Below are 14,120 nucleotides of genomic sequence, written 5' to 3'. Positions count from 1 at the left end.
ATGCATCCCAAATTTAATTGTGTGAGAGAAATACTCATAATGGTACATGTGACATCAAGGAAAAAGTTGAAATTGAAATTTAGCTTGAGAACTTCCAATAGAAAATCTGTGTTACACTACAAAACATAGGAATTTAACAGGCATAATAACTACTGATCCACAAATAAGAGTAAAAGCTGTTATTTCAGGTTATGTAGCTCTCTTTCTTCCAACTTGATAGAAGATCAGCACTAGATCTAGATGTCCTTTTTTTGGCAATATTCTCGAACACAGTATAGATTTAAAATGTGATTACTTAGATTTATCTTAAAAACAAATTTAAGGCACACATAAAACATACTTGTGTATATCTCTTTGCTTCTGCTTTCAGAAAAGACCCCGTATATGACTGTGTACACAAAAAATGTGTACGGGGTTCCAGGGTTCAGATCATAGAAGGTGAATGATTCCTCTTTTGTGGAAACCTGAACCGTCCTTGAATCCAGGAATACTTTCACCCAGTAGGTGTAGGAGGGCTTATGATCACTTTGTCTGTCCCAAGTCAAGGTGATGGCTGTTGTATTCACGTATAATCCTTTTAGGTTGGTCACTGTTTCGGGCTCTGAAACAAATGCAGCATAAAGTTATAGAAGGCCAAATATCAACTGTAACTGTAAATGAAACTGTATTTTTCGTAATGCTTCAGCAGTGTAACAGCATTCCATCTATTTACTTACTTGTGTAATTGAAAGTCGTCACAGCAGTGGATTTACTTCCATCTGGAACTGTCACTGTGACACTGATATTGTATATTGATCCTGGCTCTAGCTCGTTTACATCCACGCTGCTACTGTTAACTGTTTGCGAGTTAACAAGTCTTGTGACGTTGTAGGTTTCAATCAAGTATTTGTAATAATCCCTGGCGCCTAGTGGCATTGACCAGTTCACTTTTATTGAAGTGGTCGAAATGGGGTTGGCTACAACATTGCTCACTGGGTTCGGCACTAAAACGTTGATGAAGGGGGAAAAAATAGTTAAAAAGCAATTTTGTTAGCAGGAATTGTCATCACAAATGACACGTTTGTATATTTATTAAATGTAACAGCAATCTTATGTGCCTGCCAGACAAACTTACGAGTGAAAGATGATTTACGGACAACCACGCTTTCCAGACCTTGTGGTCCAACAGTGTTGATGGTTATGTTGTAAAGGGTTCCAGACTCAAGACTGTTTAGAGAAAACTGTGTGGAATTTCCTGGAGACACTTTACTTCCTGTGCTCTCACTAGCATTTGTGTAGTTGATAATGTACTTGATGTTAGGAGCATTATCCATCTTTAGTGGGCTCATCCACTCCAGCTCGAGTGAAACATTTGTCTTGTGACTGATGTTGATGAAACCAGGGGGTGTGGGTACTAAGAAGTAGAAATAACAGATGCACACACACACACACTTATCAGTTTACTTTGTTCTACACAGTGCCTATTATTAGATGAGATACAATTAAACAACTATATAAAACATGTGAAACTAACATTTTAGAGTAATTTAAAGGAACAAAAATAAAGTTACATCTGTTTTAATGAGATGATTTGTGAGTGTGTAGTGTCATCACGTATCTATCAAAGATCTACCGAGATAAACCAAATTCTCAAAGGTTTAAAAAAAACAGGAAAAAATAGGACCTATAAGACTAGGGAAGGAGATTTAAAAATATCTTACAATTACTTAAATCAAATTTTTCCACTTCCTCTTTTTTTACATGTCATATAAAATTCAAAGTACTGCCAATTTGTCTGGAACGGCTGCCACAGAAAATTGAGTTCTACCAGGACTATAAATGTGCCACTGCAAGAAACCCACTTCTGTGTGGTAGGGTAGTCCCATTCAGCGAGCTGAAAAAGCCACAAAAAGCCCTCAATTAAGGTATTTCTGTTAAATAGGGAAATAGCAGTTTCTGAAGCCAAGGGAATGCTTTTTCTTTTCCTCAGAAGAACAGATATTTTGCTAAATAAATGATCGTTAAAACTAATTTTCCTTGTGGTTTAAAAACTTTAAATCAAATCAGAAAGAAAGATGTTTGTCAGAAATAGTCAGCAATTTCCAAGGGTTGTACTTTCATCCAATGTCTGTAAGACTTATTCTATACTTATAAAATCATAAAAAAATCAATAACAACATACACTTAGACTATGAATAAATTATTATGCTCAATTTAGCTTTTCATCTACATAGTTCTTTAAAATATCAATATAAGATTAAATCAAACTGCTACAAGGCCCTGCTTGTGTATGCATGGAGTGGAAGCATATCAGCCATTGGAGAAACTGAAGTTGTTGAAGCTACAATCTTATTATCTTTTTTATTTTACTGCAATTATTCAAGTCCGGATTGTTTGATGGTATTTTGAGATGTTCTTACCAGTGGCAAATGAATGAGTTCCATTTGTGTCAGAGAAGCTTCCAGCTTTAGCGGTCACTGTGACATTATATAGTCTTCCTGGATGTAAATCAGTGAAGTGAGCTGTGGGGAGTGTTGTTTCCATATGGCTCAGATATCCCAGATCAACATTAGAGATGTTCACGATGTAACGAACATCCTGTCCTCGAGACAAAGTCCAGTTGATCTGCAAGTTGTCAGTTCCTTGTGCTGCAATAATGTTCCCGGGCTTCTCAGGTCCTGTCCAGCAAAAGAGTAGAAAGGGATTTTTGTCCATGAGGAGAACCAGCATAATGGTTGTAAATGCAACACATTTAAATAAAAATACTCTGCTGTGCTTCAGCATATTCAGTTTGACTGAATGATTACATCACAAAAGTCTCAGCAGTTTATATCAAGAGAGAAGTTTAAGAGAAATTAAGCTTTTTCGTCATGTTGTGGATTCAGAAATATCATCTGAGTACTTAATGTTTCTTGGGCTTCTGTGTTTTATTGTGGCAAGACTGAATGGACAGAACAGCAAAAATGTGGCTCAGTGTTTGTCAAAAGTTGGCGTTTAGATGAGGTGGAACTGAGAAGACTTGTGGATGATTAAATAATCCTTTTCGAAGAGAAGGAAAAAACCCTTTGTGATAGAACAGAAAGACTGACAGTAAAACTGTAACCCCTGGGGATTCGTCTTAAGATGTAAGCCCCTTACAAGAGTCCAGAATGGCAACAGGCAGGTCAGGTAACTTTCACAAACCCATCTGGAAAGTTCTGCATAGAAAGTGTTTGGAAAAGGCCTGACTTTTAAAAGAAAATATTTAGAAGCTTATCAGGTGTAACATCTATCGCCATCGTTAGCAAACTTCAACCAATACATAGGAGCCAGTGAGCAGGAGCATTGTTGACTCTTTTCACACTTAATACCTGCTCATTGTAGGCAGTATTGGGCACAGATTGGTCTGAAATTTAGTAATTTGGTCTCAAACTGAGGGCTTGTAGCCTGGAGATGGGTTTTCATTTGTTTTTTGTTTTTTTCATAATTTGAGTATGTGTCATTCAAAATGGAGATAAAACAATCTTCCATACTTTATATCACCATTTATAAACCACCACAGAATTGTTTTATTGATGATTTTACTGAACTACTTTCAATTGTGTGCACTGCTTTTGACTGTTTAGTCATAACAGGGGACTTGAATGTGCATGTGGATGTAGCCCATTACAAGGAAGCTAAAGAGCTCACTGCTGTCCTTGAAATGTTTGGTCTAACTCAGCATGTGACTGAGCCCACCCACAACAGAGGGCACACTCGAGATGTGCTCATTCCAGCAGCTGGGTCTGCAGTTGTTCGGGGAAGACTGAACAGGGACACAGTTTATGGAAATGATTAGGTTTGAGAACACCCCGTGTTCTGATGTTGATGATCTGTTGAACTCTTACACATCAAGTCTCTTAAATGTTTTGGATACCATTGCTCCTGTCAAGGTTAGAATGGTTAAAAGTAGGCAAAGGGCACCATGGGGGAAAGAAGAGTCGGTCAGGGCACAGAAAAGGGAGTGCCGGAGAGCCGAACGGAAATGGCGCAAGTCAAAGCTCCAAGTTCATTATGAGGCAAGGCAAGGCAAGGCAAGGCAAGGCAAGGCAATTTTATTTATAGAGCACAATTCATACACAGGGCAATTCAAAGTGCTTTACAGCTACATAAAATCACAAGAAGGCAATAAAACCATTAAAAAGGAATAAAAAAATAAAAGAAAGAAATTAAAAAAGAAAGAAATTTAAAACCCATTAAAATAATCATTAATTAATTAAAAAGTGAAGAGTGCAGATAAAATACTTTCAGGTGTCATATGCACTGCTAAACAGAACTGTTTTCAGCCTGGATTTAAACATTGTCAGAGTTGAGGCCTGTCTCACATCTTCTGGAAGACTGTTCCAGATTTTAGGGGCATAAAACTGAAACGCAGCCTCACCTTGTTTATGACACTTACAAAGAAAAGCTATGTGTGTTCAACCAGACTTTGCGTAGAACGAGGGAGAGATATTTTTCTGAAATCATCAAAAACTGCAGTAAAAACTCTTGTGTCCTTTTTGCTACAGTAAACAGATTATTAAACCGTCCAGTTTCACTGCCTTTAGAACTCATTTCTACATCCAAGTGTAATGAGTTTGCAATATTCTTTAATGACAAAGTTCAAGGCATTAAAAATGCAATAATTTCCACAACACAAATAACTACTCTGTAGCCAGCTAGACACCTAGAGCTGACACATTTCACACCTGTTACTGACAAAACAGTCGAAGAAACCATCTGCAGTCTGAGTTCATCAACATGCTTCCTTGATGAGTTGCCCACTAGATTCCTAAAGTCTGTGCTGAGCAGGTTGTTACCACAACTCACTCATCTAGTCAACATCTCACTCCAGACTGGAACATTTCCAAAGGCCTTTAAAACCGCTGTCATTAAGCCTCTTCTAAAGAAGAGAAATCTTGATGCCACAGTACTGAACAACTACCGGCCCATATCAAACCTGCCATTCTTAGGCAAAGTACTAGAAAAAGTTGTATACCAACAGCTTAGTGACTTTCTCCTGTCTAACAATGCTTTGATACTTTCCAATCAGGCTTTAGGTCCCACCACAGCACTGAGACAGCTCTGATCAAGGTGACAAATGACATCCACCTGAACACAGATGCAAGTAAAGTCTCAGTCTTCTGTTAGACCTGAGTGCTGCCTTTGACACAGTTGACCATGCGATCTTATTACAGAGGTTAGAAGACTGGGTGGGAATCTCTGGTCGTGCTTTAAACTGGTTCAAGTCCTATCTGGAGGACAAGAAATATTTTGTTGAAATTGGTAACTGTGTCTCAGACCAAATGGCTACGACCGGTGGGGTTCCCCTGGGGTCAATCCTGGGACCCATATTGTTCCATCTGTACATGCTGCCACTAGGCCAATAACCGGAAGGTTGGCGGTTCGATTCCCACTCTCGCCACTCAAAAAAAAAAGATTGGTGGAACTGATGTCAGTCCACCTCCTTGTCACGGCTGAGATGCCCTTGAGGCACCGTACCCCCATGCTCCCCGGGCTCTGAATGGCTGCCCACCGCTCCAGGTTGGCATCTGTCTCTGAGTGTGTGAACCTGTGCATGTGCATGTCAACAGGTGCCAACCTGGATGGGTTAAAAGCGGAGGACAAATTTCGTGTGTATGCATGTATGCATGACCAATAAATCGGATCTTAATCTTAATAATGTGTCCTACCACAACTGTGCAGATGACACACAGATCTACGTGTCACGGACGGCAGGAGAACACGGGCCTGTAGATACATTGTGTCACTGCATCGAACAGATCAGTGTGTGGATGCAAAGCAATTTTCACCAGCTAAACTCAGACAAAACTGAAATCATTGTCTGTGGCCCACAGAAACAAAGAGAAAGTGTTATCAGTCACCTTAAGACTCTCTCTCTAAAACCTAATTATCAAGTTAGAAATCTAGGAGTAATATTGGATTCAGACCTGAACTTTAACAGCCACATTAAATCAGTAACATCAGCAGCTTTTTACCATCTAAAAAACATTGCCAGAATCAAAAGAATAGTGTCTAAACCAGACTTAGAAAGACTGATCCATGCGTTTGTCTCCAGCAGGTTAGACTACTGTAACGGCCTGCTCACTGGGCTCTCTAAGAGGGCTGTAAGACAGCTGCAGTACATCCAGAACGCTGCTGCTCGAGTCCTGACTAGAACCAGGAAACACGACCATATTAGTCCAGTGCTCAGGTCTCTGCACTGTCCTGTTGCTCAGAGAATAGGCTTTAGAACAGCTCTGCTTGTGTACAAGTGTCTTCATGGTCATTCGCCAAAGTACATCTCTGACATGTTAGAGCCATGTGAACCAACTGGGACTCTGAGATCCTCAGGGAGGGGTCTCCTGCTGGTGCCCAGAGTCAGGACTAAACAAGGTGAGGCTGCGTTTCAGTTTTATGCCCCTAAAATCTGGAACAGTCTTCCAGAAGATGTGAGACAGGCCTCAACTCTGACAATGTTTAAATCCAGGCTGAAAACAGTTCTATTTAGCTGTTCATATGACAACTGAAAGTATTTTATCTGCACTCTTCACTTTTAAATGAATTAATTAATGATTATTTTTAATGGGTTTGTGATTTTATGTAGCTGTAAAGCACTTTGAATTACCTTGTGTACGAATTGTGCTCTGTAAATAAAATTGCCTTGCCTTGCCTTCTCTCAGATTCTTTATTTGGGTTCCAAAAGTTAAGTGTTGAAAATGCAATGAAGAAGAAAATTTATAATTTCTCTCTCTTTAAAAAAGAATAATAATGTTCTAGAATTATGAACCTACTTGTGAAGGTACTTTTGGAGACTGCTTTACCCTCAACTAACCAAACAACCGCAGTCACTGATATGTTGTACAGGACTCCAGGGACTAAGCTTTTGATGATAAAGTAGGTTTCGTTAGTGTTGTTACTGTTGGAGCCATGATTTTTCGAATACCACTGAATTTGGTAAAATTCAGCATTGCCCTGTGGTTTAGTCCAGTTTAGCAACACAGAGGATGTTGCGACATCAACTACTGCGAGATTGGCAACCTCAGCAGGCTCTGTAAAAACAGGGGGGAAAAGAAAGAAGATGGGAACAAAATGAATTTGTCGTTTACAGTTTTGTAGCATCTTCAAGCAAGACGTTCGAAAGGGAAACCTCGGGAGAGAAATGCATCAGCAGCATGAATTTCAATTACAAGATAGTCAAAGTAATAACTGTGGCTTACTTGTGGTGACTTGGATTTTGTGGGGCTCTCCTTCTGTTTTATTGTCCCCAGCGACGGCAGTGATATTTATTGTGTAGTTAGTACCAGGTATCAGATCTAAAAGTGTAGCGGAGGTATCGTTTGTGTGTAACACCCTTGAATCTCCAGCTTTACTCCACTCCACTTTGTATCTGAACACCTGACCAGTGGGTGAAGTCCAGTTCAAGACGATGGTGGATGTGTTTATGTTAATGCTGTGAGCTGTGGGTATTGCACCTGGTCCTGCAAAGGATACATGAGGAGAGGACAGGAGAGCAATTAAAAAGTTAAAATAAAGTTCATATACCTCCAGACAATAGGATATATACATATGTAGCCTTTAAATTCTTACACATAAGGAAATAGTGTATTGAAGAAAGTAAGATTCCTAACTACTTCTGGCTGTGTGAGTGAAGATAAAGAAAAAACATAATGTGAAATATAGACATTAATACCAGACAGGAAAATTACAAGTTTCAGAAAAGTTCTTTAAGTCTGCTAAGGGACTAGTACGATAACACCATTTATCTTGCTTATATACACTGAGACTGCTGTGGTTTTTCTTTTAAATTTCTGATCTCCAGTTGCCACAGTGACAGGATAAAAATACAGGATCACAATAACCCACTTCACACTTCCCCTTATCTTTTTGGTCCAAGTCTTTTTGGTCTCCTGGTCATTCAGTATGAGCCAAACACTACTGTGTACTTACGTGTGTATTTGGAAACAGTGGTATTCTGTCCTTCAGTGTGACCATCACCAGCTACTGCAGTGACAGTTATCTTATACTGAACACCAGCAGTCAGGTTAGTAATGTCCTTAAATGTATCAGAAACATTTACAGAGCCACTTATTTCTCCGTCTGTCCACTGTACTCTATAGAAAGAGCTGTTTCCCTTTGGTTTGGTCCAGTTAACAAACAAAGAGGATGTTGTTAAACCAGTGACAGTGAGATCCCTGACTACCTCAGGCTCTGTGAGCAACAGAGAGGTGGATGCAAAGGTGGAAAGACAACAGAAAAATCTTATTTATCCACAAAAAGATACAGGAGAAATGCAACCAAAGGAAATTCAAGCATCATTGAAGTTTCTCAGGTTAACTGACAGACAGCTGACATCAACTTTAAAGGAAAGGCACTATTTGACAAATGAATGCAGATGCTGAACTGCTGAACATCTTACTTGTATACACTGAGACTGTTGTTGCTTTCCCTTTAGTTTCATTATCACCAGCCACAGCAGTGACATCTATTCCATACTGGACACCAGCAGTCAGGTTATAAATGGTTATGTTTGTTTCAGCCTGACTTGAACTCCTGGTTATATTTCCATCCGTCCACTGTACTTTATAGAAGGGGCTCTGACCCAATGGTTTAATCCAGTTCAGAGATATGGAGGAAGTTGTGATTTCAGTGATAGTGAGATTCCTGACTATCTCAGGCTCTGTGAGGGAATGAAGGTTAGAATGAAAAGAATCTTAAAATCATCCTAAAAAACCTTAAAAAAGACGCTTCTCCCCCAGATGTCCTCTGCAAACGTTAACTATCTCCTTATATGAACCATAACTAAATGCTTGCTTACGTGTGTATTTGGAAACAGTGGTATTCTGTCCTTCAGTGTGACCATCACCAGCTACTGCAGTGACAGTTATCTTATACTGAACACCAGCAGTCAGGTTAGTAATGTCCTTAAATGTATCAGAAACATTTACAGAGCCACTTATTTCTCCGTCTGTCCACTGTACTCTATAGAAAGAGCTGTTTCCCTTTGGTTTGGTCCAGTTAACAAACAAAGAGGATGTTGTTAAACCAGTGACAGTGAGATCCCTGACTACCTCAGGCTCTGTGAGCAACAGAGAGGTGGATGCAAAGGTGGAAAGACAACAGAAAAATCTTATTTATCCACAAAAAGATACAGGAGAAATGCAACCAAAGGAAATTCAAGCATCATTGAAGTTTCTCAGGTTAACTGACAGACAGCTAATATTAACGTTAAAGGAAAGGCCCTATGTGAGAAATGAATGCAGATGCTGAACTGCTGAACATCTTACTTGTATACACTGAGACTGTTGTTGCTGTCCCTTTAGTTTCATTATCACCAGCCACAGCAGTGACATCTATTCCATACTGGACACCAGCAGTCAGGTTATAAATGGTTATGTTTGTTTCAGCCTGACTTGAACTCCTGGTTATATTTCCATCCGTCCACTGTTCTTTATAGAAGGAGCTCTGACCCAATGGTTTAATCCAGTTCAGAGATATGGAGGAAGTTGTGATTTCAGTGACAGTGAGATCCCTGACTACCTCAGGCTCTGTGAGCAACAGAGAGGTGGATGCAAAGGTGGAAAGACAACAGAAAAATCTTATTTATCCACAAAAAGATACAGGAGAAATGCAACCAAAGGAAATTCAACCATCATTGAAGTTTCTCAGGTTAACTGACAGACAGCTAATATTAACGTTAAAGGAAAGGCACTATGTGAGACTTTAATGCAGATGCTGAACTGCTGAACATCTTACTTGTATACACTGAGACTGTTGTTGCTGTCCCTTTAGTTTCATTATCACCAGCCACAGCAGTGACATCTATTCCATACTGGACACCAGCAGTCAGGTTATAAATGGTTATGTTTGTTTCAGCCTGACTTGAACTCCTGGTTATATTTCCATCCGTCCACTGTACTTTATAGAAGGGGCTCTGACCCAATGGTTTAATCCAGTTCAGAGATATGGAGGAAGTTGTGATTTCAGTGATAGTGAGATTCCTGACTATCTCAGGCTCTGTGAGGGAATGAAGGTTAGAATGAAAAGAATCTTAAAATCATCCTAAAAAACCTTAAAAAAGACGCTTCTCCCCCAGATGTCCTCTGCAAACGTTAACTATCTCCTTATATGAACCATAACTAAATGCTTGCTTACGTGTGTATTTGGAAACAGTGGTATTCTGTCCTTCAGTGTGACCATCACCAGCTACTGCAGTGACAGTTATCTTATACTGAACACCAGCAGTCAGTTTAGTAATGTCCTTAAATGTATCAGAAACATTAACAGAGCCACTTATTTCTCCGTCTGTCCACTGTACTCTATAGAAAGAGCTGTTTCCCTTTGGTTTGGTCCAGTTAACAAACAAAGAGGATGTTGTTAAACCAGTGACAGTGAGATTCCTGACTACCTCAGGCTCTGTGAGCAACAGAGAGGTGGATGCAAAGGTGGAAAGACAACAGAAAAATCTTATTTATCCACAAAAAGATACAGGAGAAATGCAACCAAAGGAAATTCAACCATCATTGAAGTTTCTCAGGTTAACTGACAGACAGCTAACATCAACTTTAAAGGAAAGGCACTATGTGAGACTTTAATGCAGATGCTGAACTGCTGAACATCTTACTTGTATACACTGAGACTGTTGTTGCTTTCCCTTTAGTTTCATTATCACCAGCCACAGCAGTGACATCTATTCCATACTGGACACCAGCAGTCAGGTTATAAATGGTTATGTTTGTTTCAGCCTGACTTGAACTCCTGGTTATATTTCCATCCGTCCACTGTACTTTATAGAAGGGGCTCTGACCCAATGGTTTAATCCAGTTCAGAGATATGGAGGAAGTTGTGATTTCAGTGATAGTGAGATTCCTGACTATCTCAGGCTCTGTGAGGGAATGGAGGTTAGAATGAAAAGAATCTTAAAATCATCCTAAAAAACCTTAAAAAAGACGCTTCTCCCCCAGATGTCCTCTGCAAACGTTAACTATCTCCTTATATGAACCATAACTAAATGCTTGCTTACGTGTGTATTTGGAAACAGTGGTATTCTGTCCTTCAGTGTGACCATCACCAGCTACTGCAGTGACAGTTATCTTATACTGAACACCAGCAGTCAGGTTAGTAATGTCCTTAAATGTATCAGAAACATTTACAGAGCCACTTATTTCTCCGTCTGTCCACTGTACTCTATAGAAAGAGCTGTTTCCCTTTGGTTTGGTCCAGTTAACAAACAAAGAGGATGTTGTTAAATCAGTGACAGTGAGATCCCTGACTACCTCAGGCTCTGTGAGCAACAGAGAGGTGGATGCAAAGGTGGAAAGACAACAGAAAAATCTTATTTATCCACAAAAAGATACAGGAGAAATGCAACCAAAGGAAATTCAACCATCATTGAAGTTTCTCAGGTTAACTGACAGACAGCTAACATCAACTTTAAAGGAAAGGCCCTATGTGAGAAATGAATGCAGATGCTGAACTGCTGAACATCTTACTTGTATACACTGAGACTGTTGTTGCTTTCCCTTTAGTTTCATTATCACCAGCCACAGCAGTGACATCTATTCCATACTGGACACCAGCAGTCAGGTTATAAATGGTTATTTTTGTTTCAGCCTGACTTGAACTCCTGGTTATATTTCCATCCGTCCACTGTTCTTTATAGAAGGAGCTCTGACCCAATGGTTTAATCCAGTTCAGAGATATGGAGGAAGTTGTGATTTCAGTGACAGTGAGATTCCTGACTATCTCAGGCTCTGTGAGGGAATGAAGGTTAGAATGAAAATAATCTTAAAATCATCTTAAAGAACCTTAAAAAAGACGCTTCTCCCCCAGATGTCCTCTGCAAACGTTAACTATCTCCTTATATGAACCATAACTAAATGCTTGCTTACGTGTGTATTTGGAAACAGTGGTATTCTGTCCTTCAGTGTGACCATCACCAGCTACTGCAGTGACAGTTATCTTATACTGAACACCAGCAGTCAGGTTAGTAATGTCCTTAAATGTATCAGAAACATTTACAGAGCCACTTATTTCTCCGTCTGTCCACTGTACTCTATAGAAAGAGCTGTTTCCCTTTGGTTTGGTCCAGTTAACAAACAAAGAGGATGTTGTTAAACCAGTGACAGTGAGATCCCTGACTACCTCAGGCTCTGTGAGCAACAGAGAGGTGGATGCAAAGGTGGAAAGACAACAGAAAAATCTTATTTATCCACAAAAAGATACAGGAGAAATGCAACCAAAGGAAATTCAAGCATCATTGAAGTTTCTCAGGTTAACTGACAGACAGCTAATATTAACGTTAAAGGAAAGGGACTATGTGAGACTTTAATGCAGATGCTGAACTGCTGAACATCTTACTTGTATACACTGAGACTGTTGTTGCTTTCCCTTTAGTTTCATTATCACCAGCCACAGCAGTGACATCTATTCCATACTGGACACCAGCAGTCAGGTTATAAATGGTTATGTTTGTTTCAGCCTGACTTGAACTCCTGGTTATATTTCCATCCGTCCACTGTACTTTATAGGAGGAACTCTGACCCAATGGTTTAATCCAGTTCAGAGATATGGAGGAAGTTGTGATTTCAGTGATAGTGAGATTCCTGACTATCTCAGGCTCTGTGAGGGAATGGAGGTTAGAATGAAAAGAATTTTAAAATCATCCTAAAAAACCTTAAAAAAGACGCTTCTCCCCCAGATGTCCTCTGCAAACGTTAACTATCTCCATATATGAACCATAACTAAATGCTTGCTTACGTGTGTATTTGGAAACAGTGGTATTCTGTCCTTCAGTGTGACCATCACCAGCTACTGCAGTGACAGTTATCTTATACTGAACACCAGCAGTCAGGTTAGTAATGTCCTTAAATGTATCAGAAACATTTACAGAGCCACTTATTTCTCCGTCTGTCCACTGTACTCTATAGAAAGAGCTGTTTCCCTTTGGTTTGGTCCAGTTAACAAACAAAGAGGATGTTGTTAAACCAGTGACAGTGAGATTCCTGACTACCTCAGGCTCTGTGAGCAACAGAGAGGTGGATGCAAAGGTGGAAAGACAACAGAAAAATCTTATTTATCCACAAAAAGATACAGGAGAAATGCAACCAAAGGAAATTCAACCATCATTGAAGTTTCTCAGGTTAACTGACAGACAGCTGGCATCAACGTTAAAGGAAAGGCCCTATGTGAGACTTTAATGCAGATGCTGAAGTGCTGAACATCTTACTTGTATACACTGAGACTGTTGTTGCTTTCCCTTTAGTTTCATTATCACCAGCCACAGCAGTGACATCTATTCCATACTGGACACCAGCAGTCAGGTTATAAATGGTTATGTTTGTTTCAGCCTGACTTGAACTCCTGGTTATATTTCCATCCGTCCACTGTACTTTATAGGAGGAACTCTGACCCAATGGTTTAATCCAGTTCAGAGATATGGAGGAAGTTGTGATTTCAGTGACAGTGAGATTCCCAACTATCTCAGGCCCTGTTAATACATGAGGATGAGTAGATAATGAGATGAAAGCCAGTGAGTGGAAAAGAGGGGATGGAGAAACAGTTGACATACGAGCTGGTTAAATCAGTTATTGCAGTTTAGTTATAGCAGTGCACTCAAAAGCACACACCACACTGTGTTCACACCTCTACTCTTTTTAATCATGATCATCTTTAAGCTGAAGACAAACTTAAATATGTACTCACTTGTGTAAAGAGACAGATTGGCACTTGCTCCTTCAGTGCTATTATCCTCTGCCACAGCAGTAACAGTTATATAATACTGGACACCAGGAGTCAGATCGGTAATGTTTTTATTTTCTTCTGTCTCATTTGCCTCCTGGGTTTTATTTCCATCCGTCCATTTCACTCTGTAAAAGGAGCGACTTCCAGATGGTTTGGTCCAGTTCACAAACACTGAAGTTGTTGTGACTTCAGAGGCATTGACATGACTGACAGCTTCAGGTTCTGTAAATCAGAAAGATGGCAGTGGGGGACTAGTTCAAACGCCATTTCATCACTCATTATCATGAAATATGATAATTTGTTTAATTAATTCAGAGAGAGCTTTGTTGCCAAATGTAGTTAGAGTCAGGATTATCTTTTGCTCCGTTGTTGGCACTACATCTACAAAAATCTTTGTTTTA

General features: G+C 39.7%; 1 protein-coding gene across 1 annotated transcript in view; it reads right to left on the bottom strand.

Annotated features, from left to right (window-relative positions):
• LOC142383776 (receptor-type tyrosine-protein phosphatase beta) overlaps positions 1 to 14,120 on the bottom strand; it is a 44,603-nt gene that overhangs the window by 13,060 nt on the left and 17,423 nt on the right. Inside the window, exons 4-23 of the mRNA XM_075469494.1 lie at positions 13,681 to 13,941; positions 13,205 to 13,465; positions 12,736 to 12,996; positions 12,337 to 12,597; positions 11,868 to 12,128; positions 11,469 to 11,729; positions 11,000 to 11,260; positions 10,601 to 10,861; positions 10,132 to 10,392; positions 9,733 to 9,993; positions 9,264 to 9,524; positions 8,795 to 9,055; positions 8,396 to 8,656; positions 7,927 to 8,187; positions 7,197 to 7,457; positions 6,771 to 7,028; positions 2,400 to 2,657; positions 1,115 to 1,393; positions 717 to 983; positions 341 to 601 (exon numbers count right to left, since the gene is read on the bottom strand). Coding sequence (XP_075325609.1) covers positions 341 to 601; positions 717 to 983; positions 1,115 to 1,393; positions 2,400 to 2,657; positions 6,771 to 7,028; positions 7,197 to 7,457; positions 7,927 to 8,187; positions 8,396 to 8,656; positions 8,795 to 9,055; positions 9,264 to 9,524; positions 9,733 to 9,993; positions 10,132 to 10,392; positions 10,601 to 10,861; positions 11,000 to 11,260; positions 11,469 to 11,729; positions 11,868 to 12,128; positions 12,337 to 12,597; positions 12,736 to 12,996; positions 13,205 to 13,465; positions 13,681 to 13,941 — 5,238 coding nt within the window. The remainder of the gene's footprint in view (positions 1 to 340; positions 602 to 716; positions 984 to 1,114; positions 1,394 to 2,399; positions 2,658 to 6,770; positions 7,029 to 7,196; positions 7,458 to 7,926; positions 8,188 to 8,395; positions 8,657 to 8,794; positions 9,056 to 9,263; positions 9,525 to 9,732; positions 9,994 to 10,131; positions 10,393 to 10,600; positions 10,862 to 10,999; positions 11,261 to 11,468; positions 11,730 to 11,867; positions 12,129 to 12,336; positions 12,598 to 12,735; positions 12,997 to 13,204; positions 13,466 to 13,680; positions 13,942 to 14,120) is intronic.

The sequence above is a fragment of the Odontesthes bonariensis genome, chromosome 7 (genome assembly GCF_027942865.1).
Source record: "Odontesthes bonariensis isolate fOdoBon6 chromosome 7, fOdoBon6.hap1, whole genome shotgun sequence".
Lineage (NCBI taxonomy): Eukaryota > Metazoa > Chordata > Actinopteri > Atheriniformes > Atherinopsidae > Odontesthes > Odontesthes bonariensis.
The sequence above is the reverse complement of the archived record's forward strand: the minus strand, read 5'-3'. Positions and strand labels throughout refer to the sequence as shown.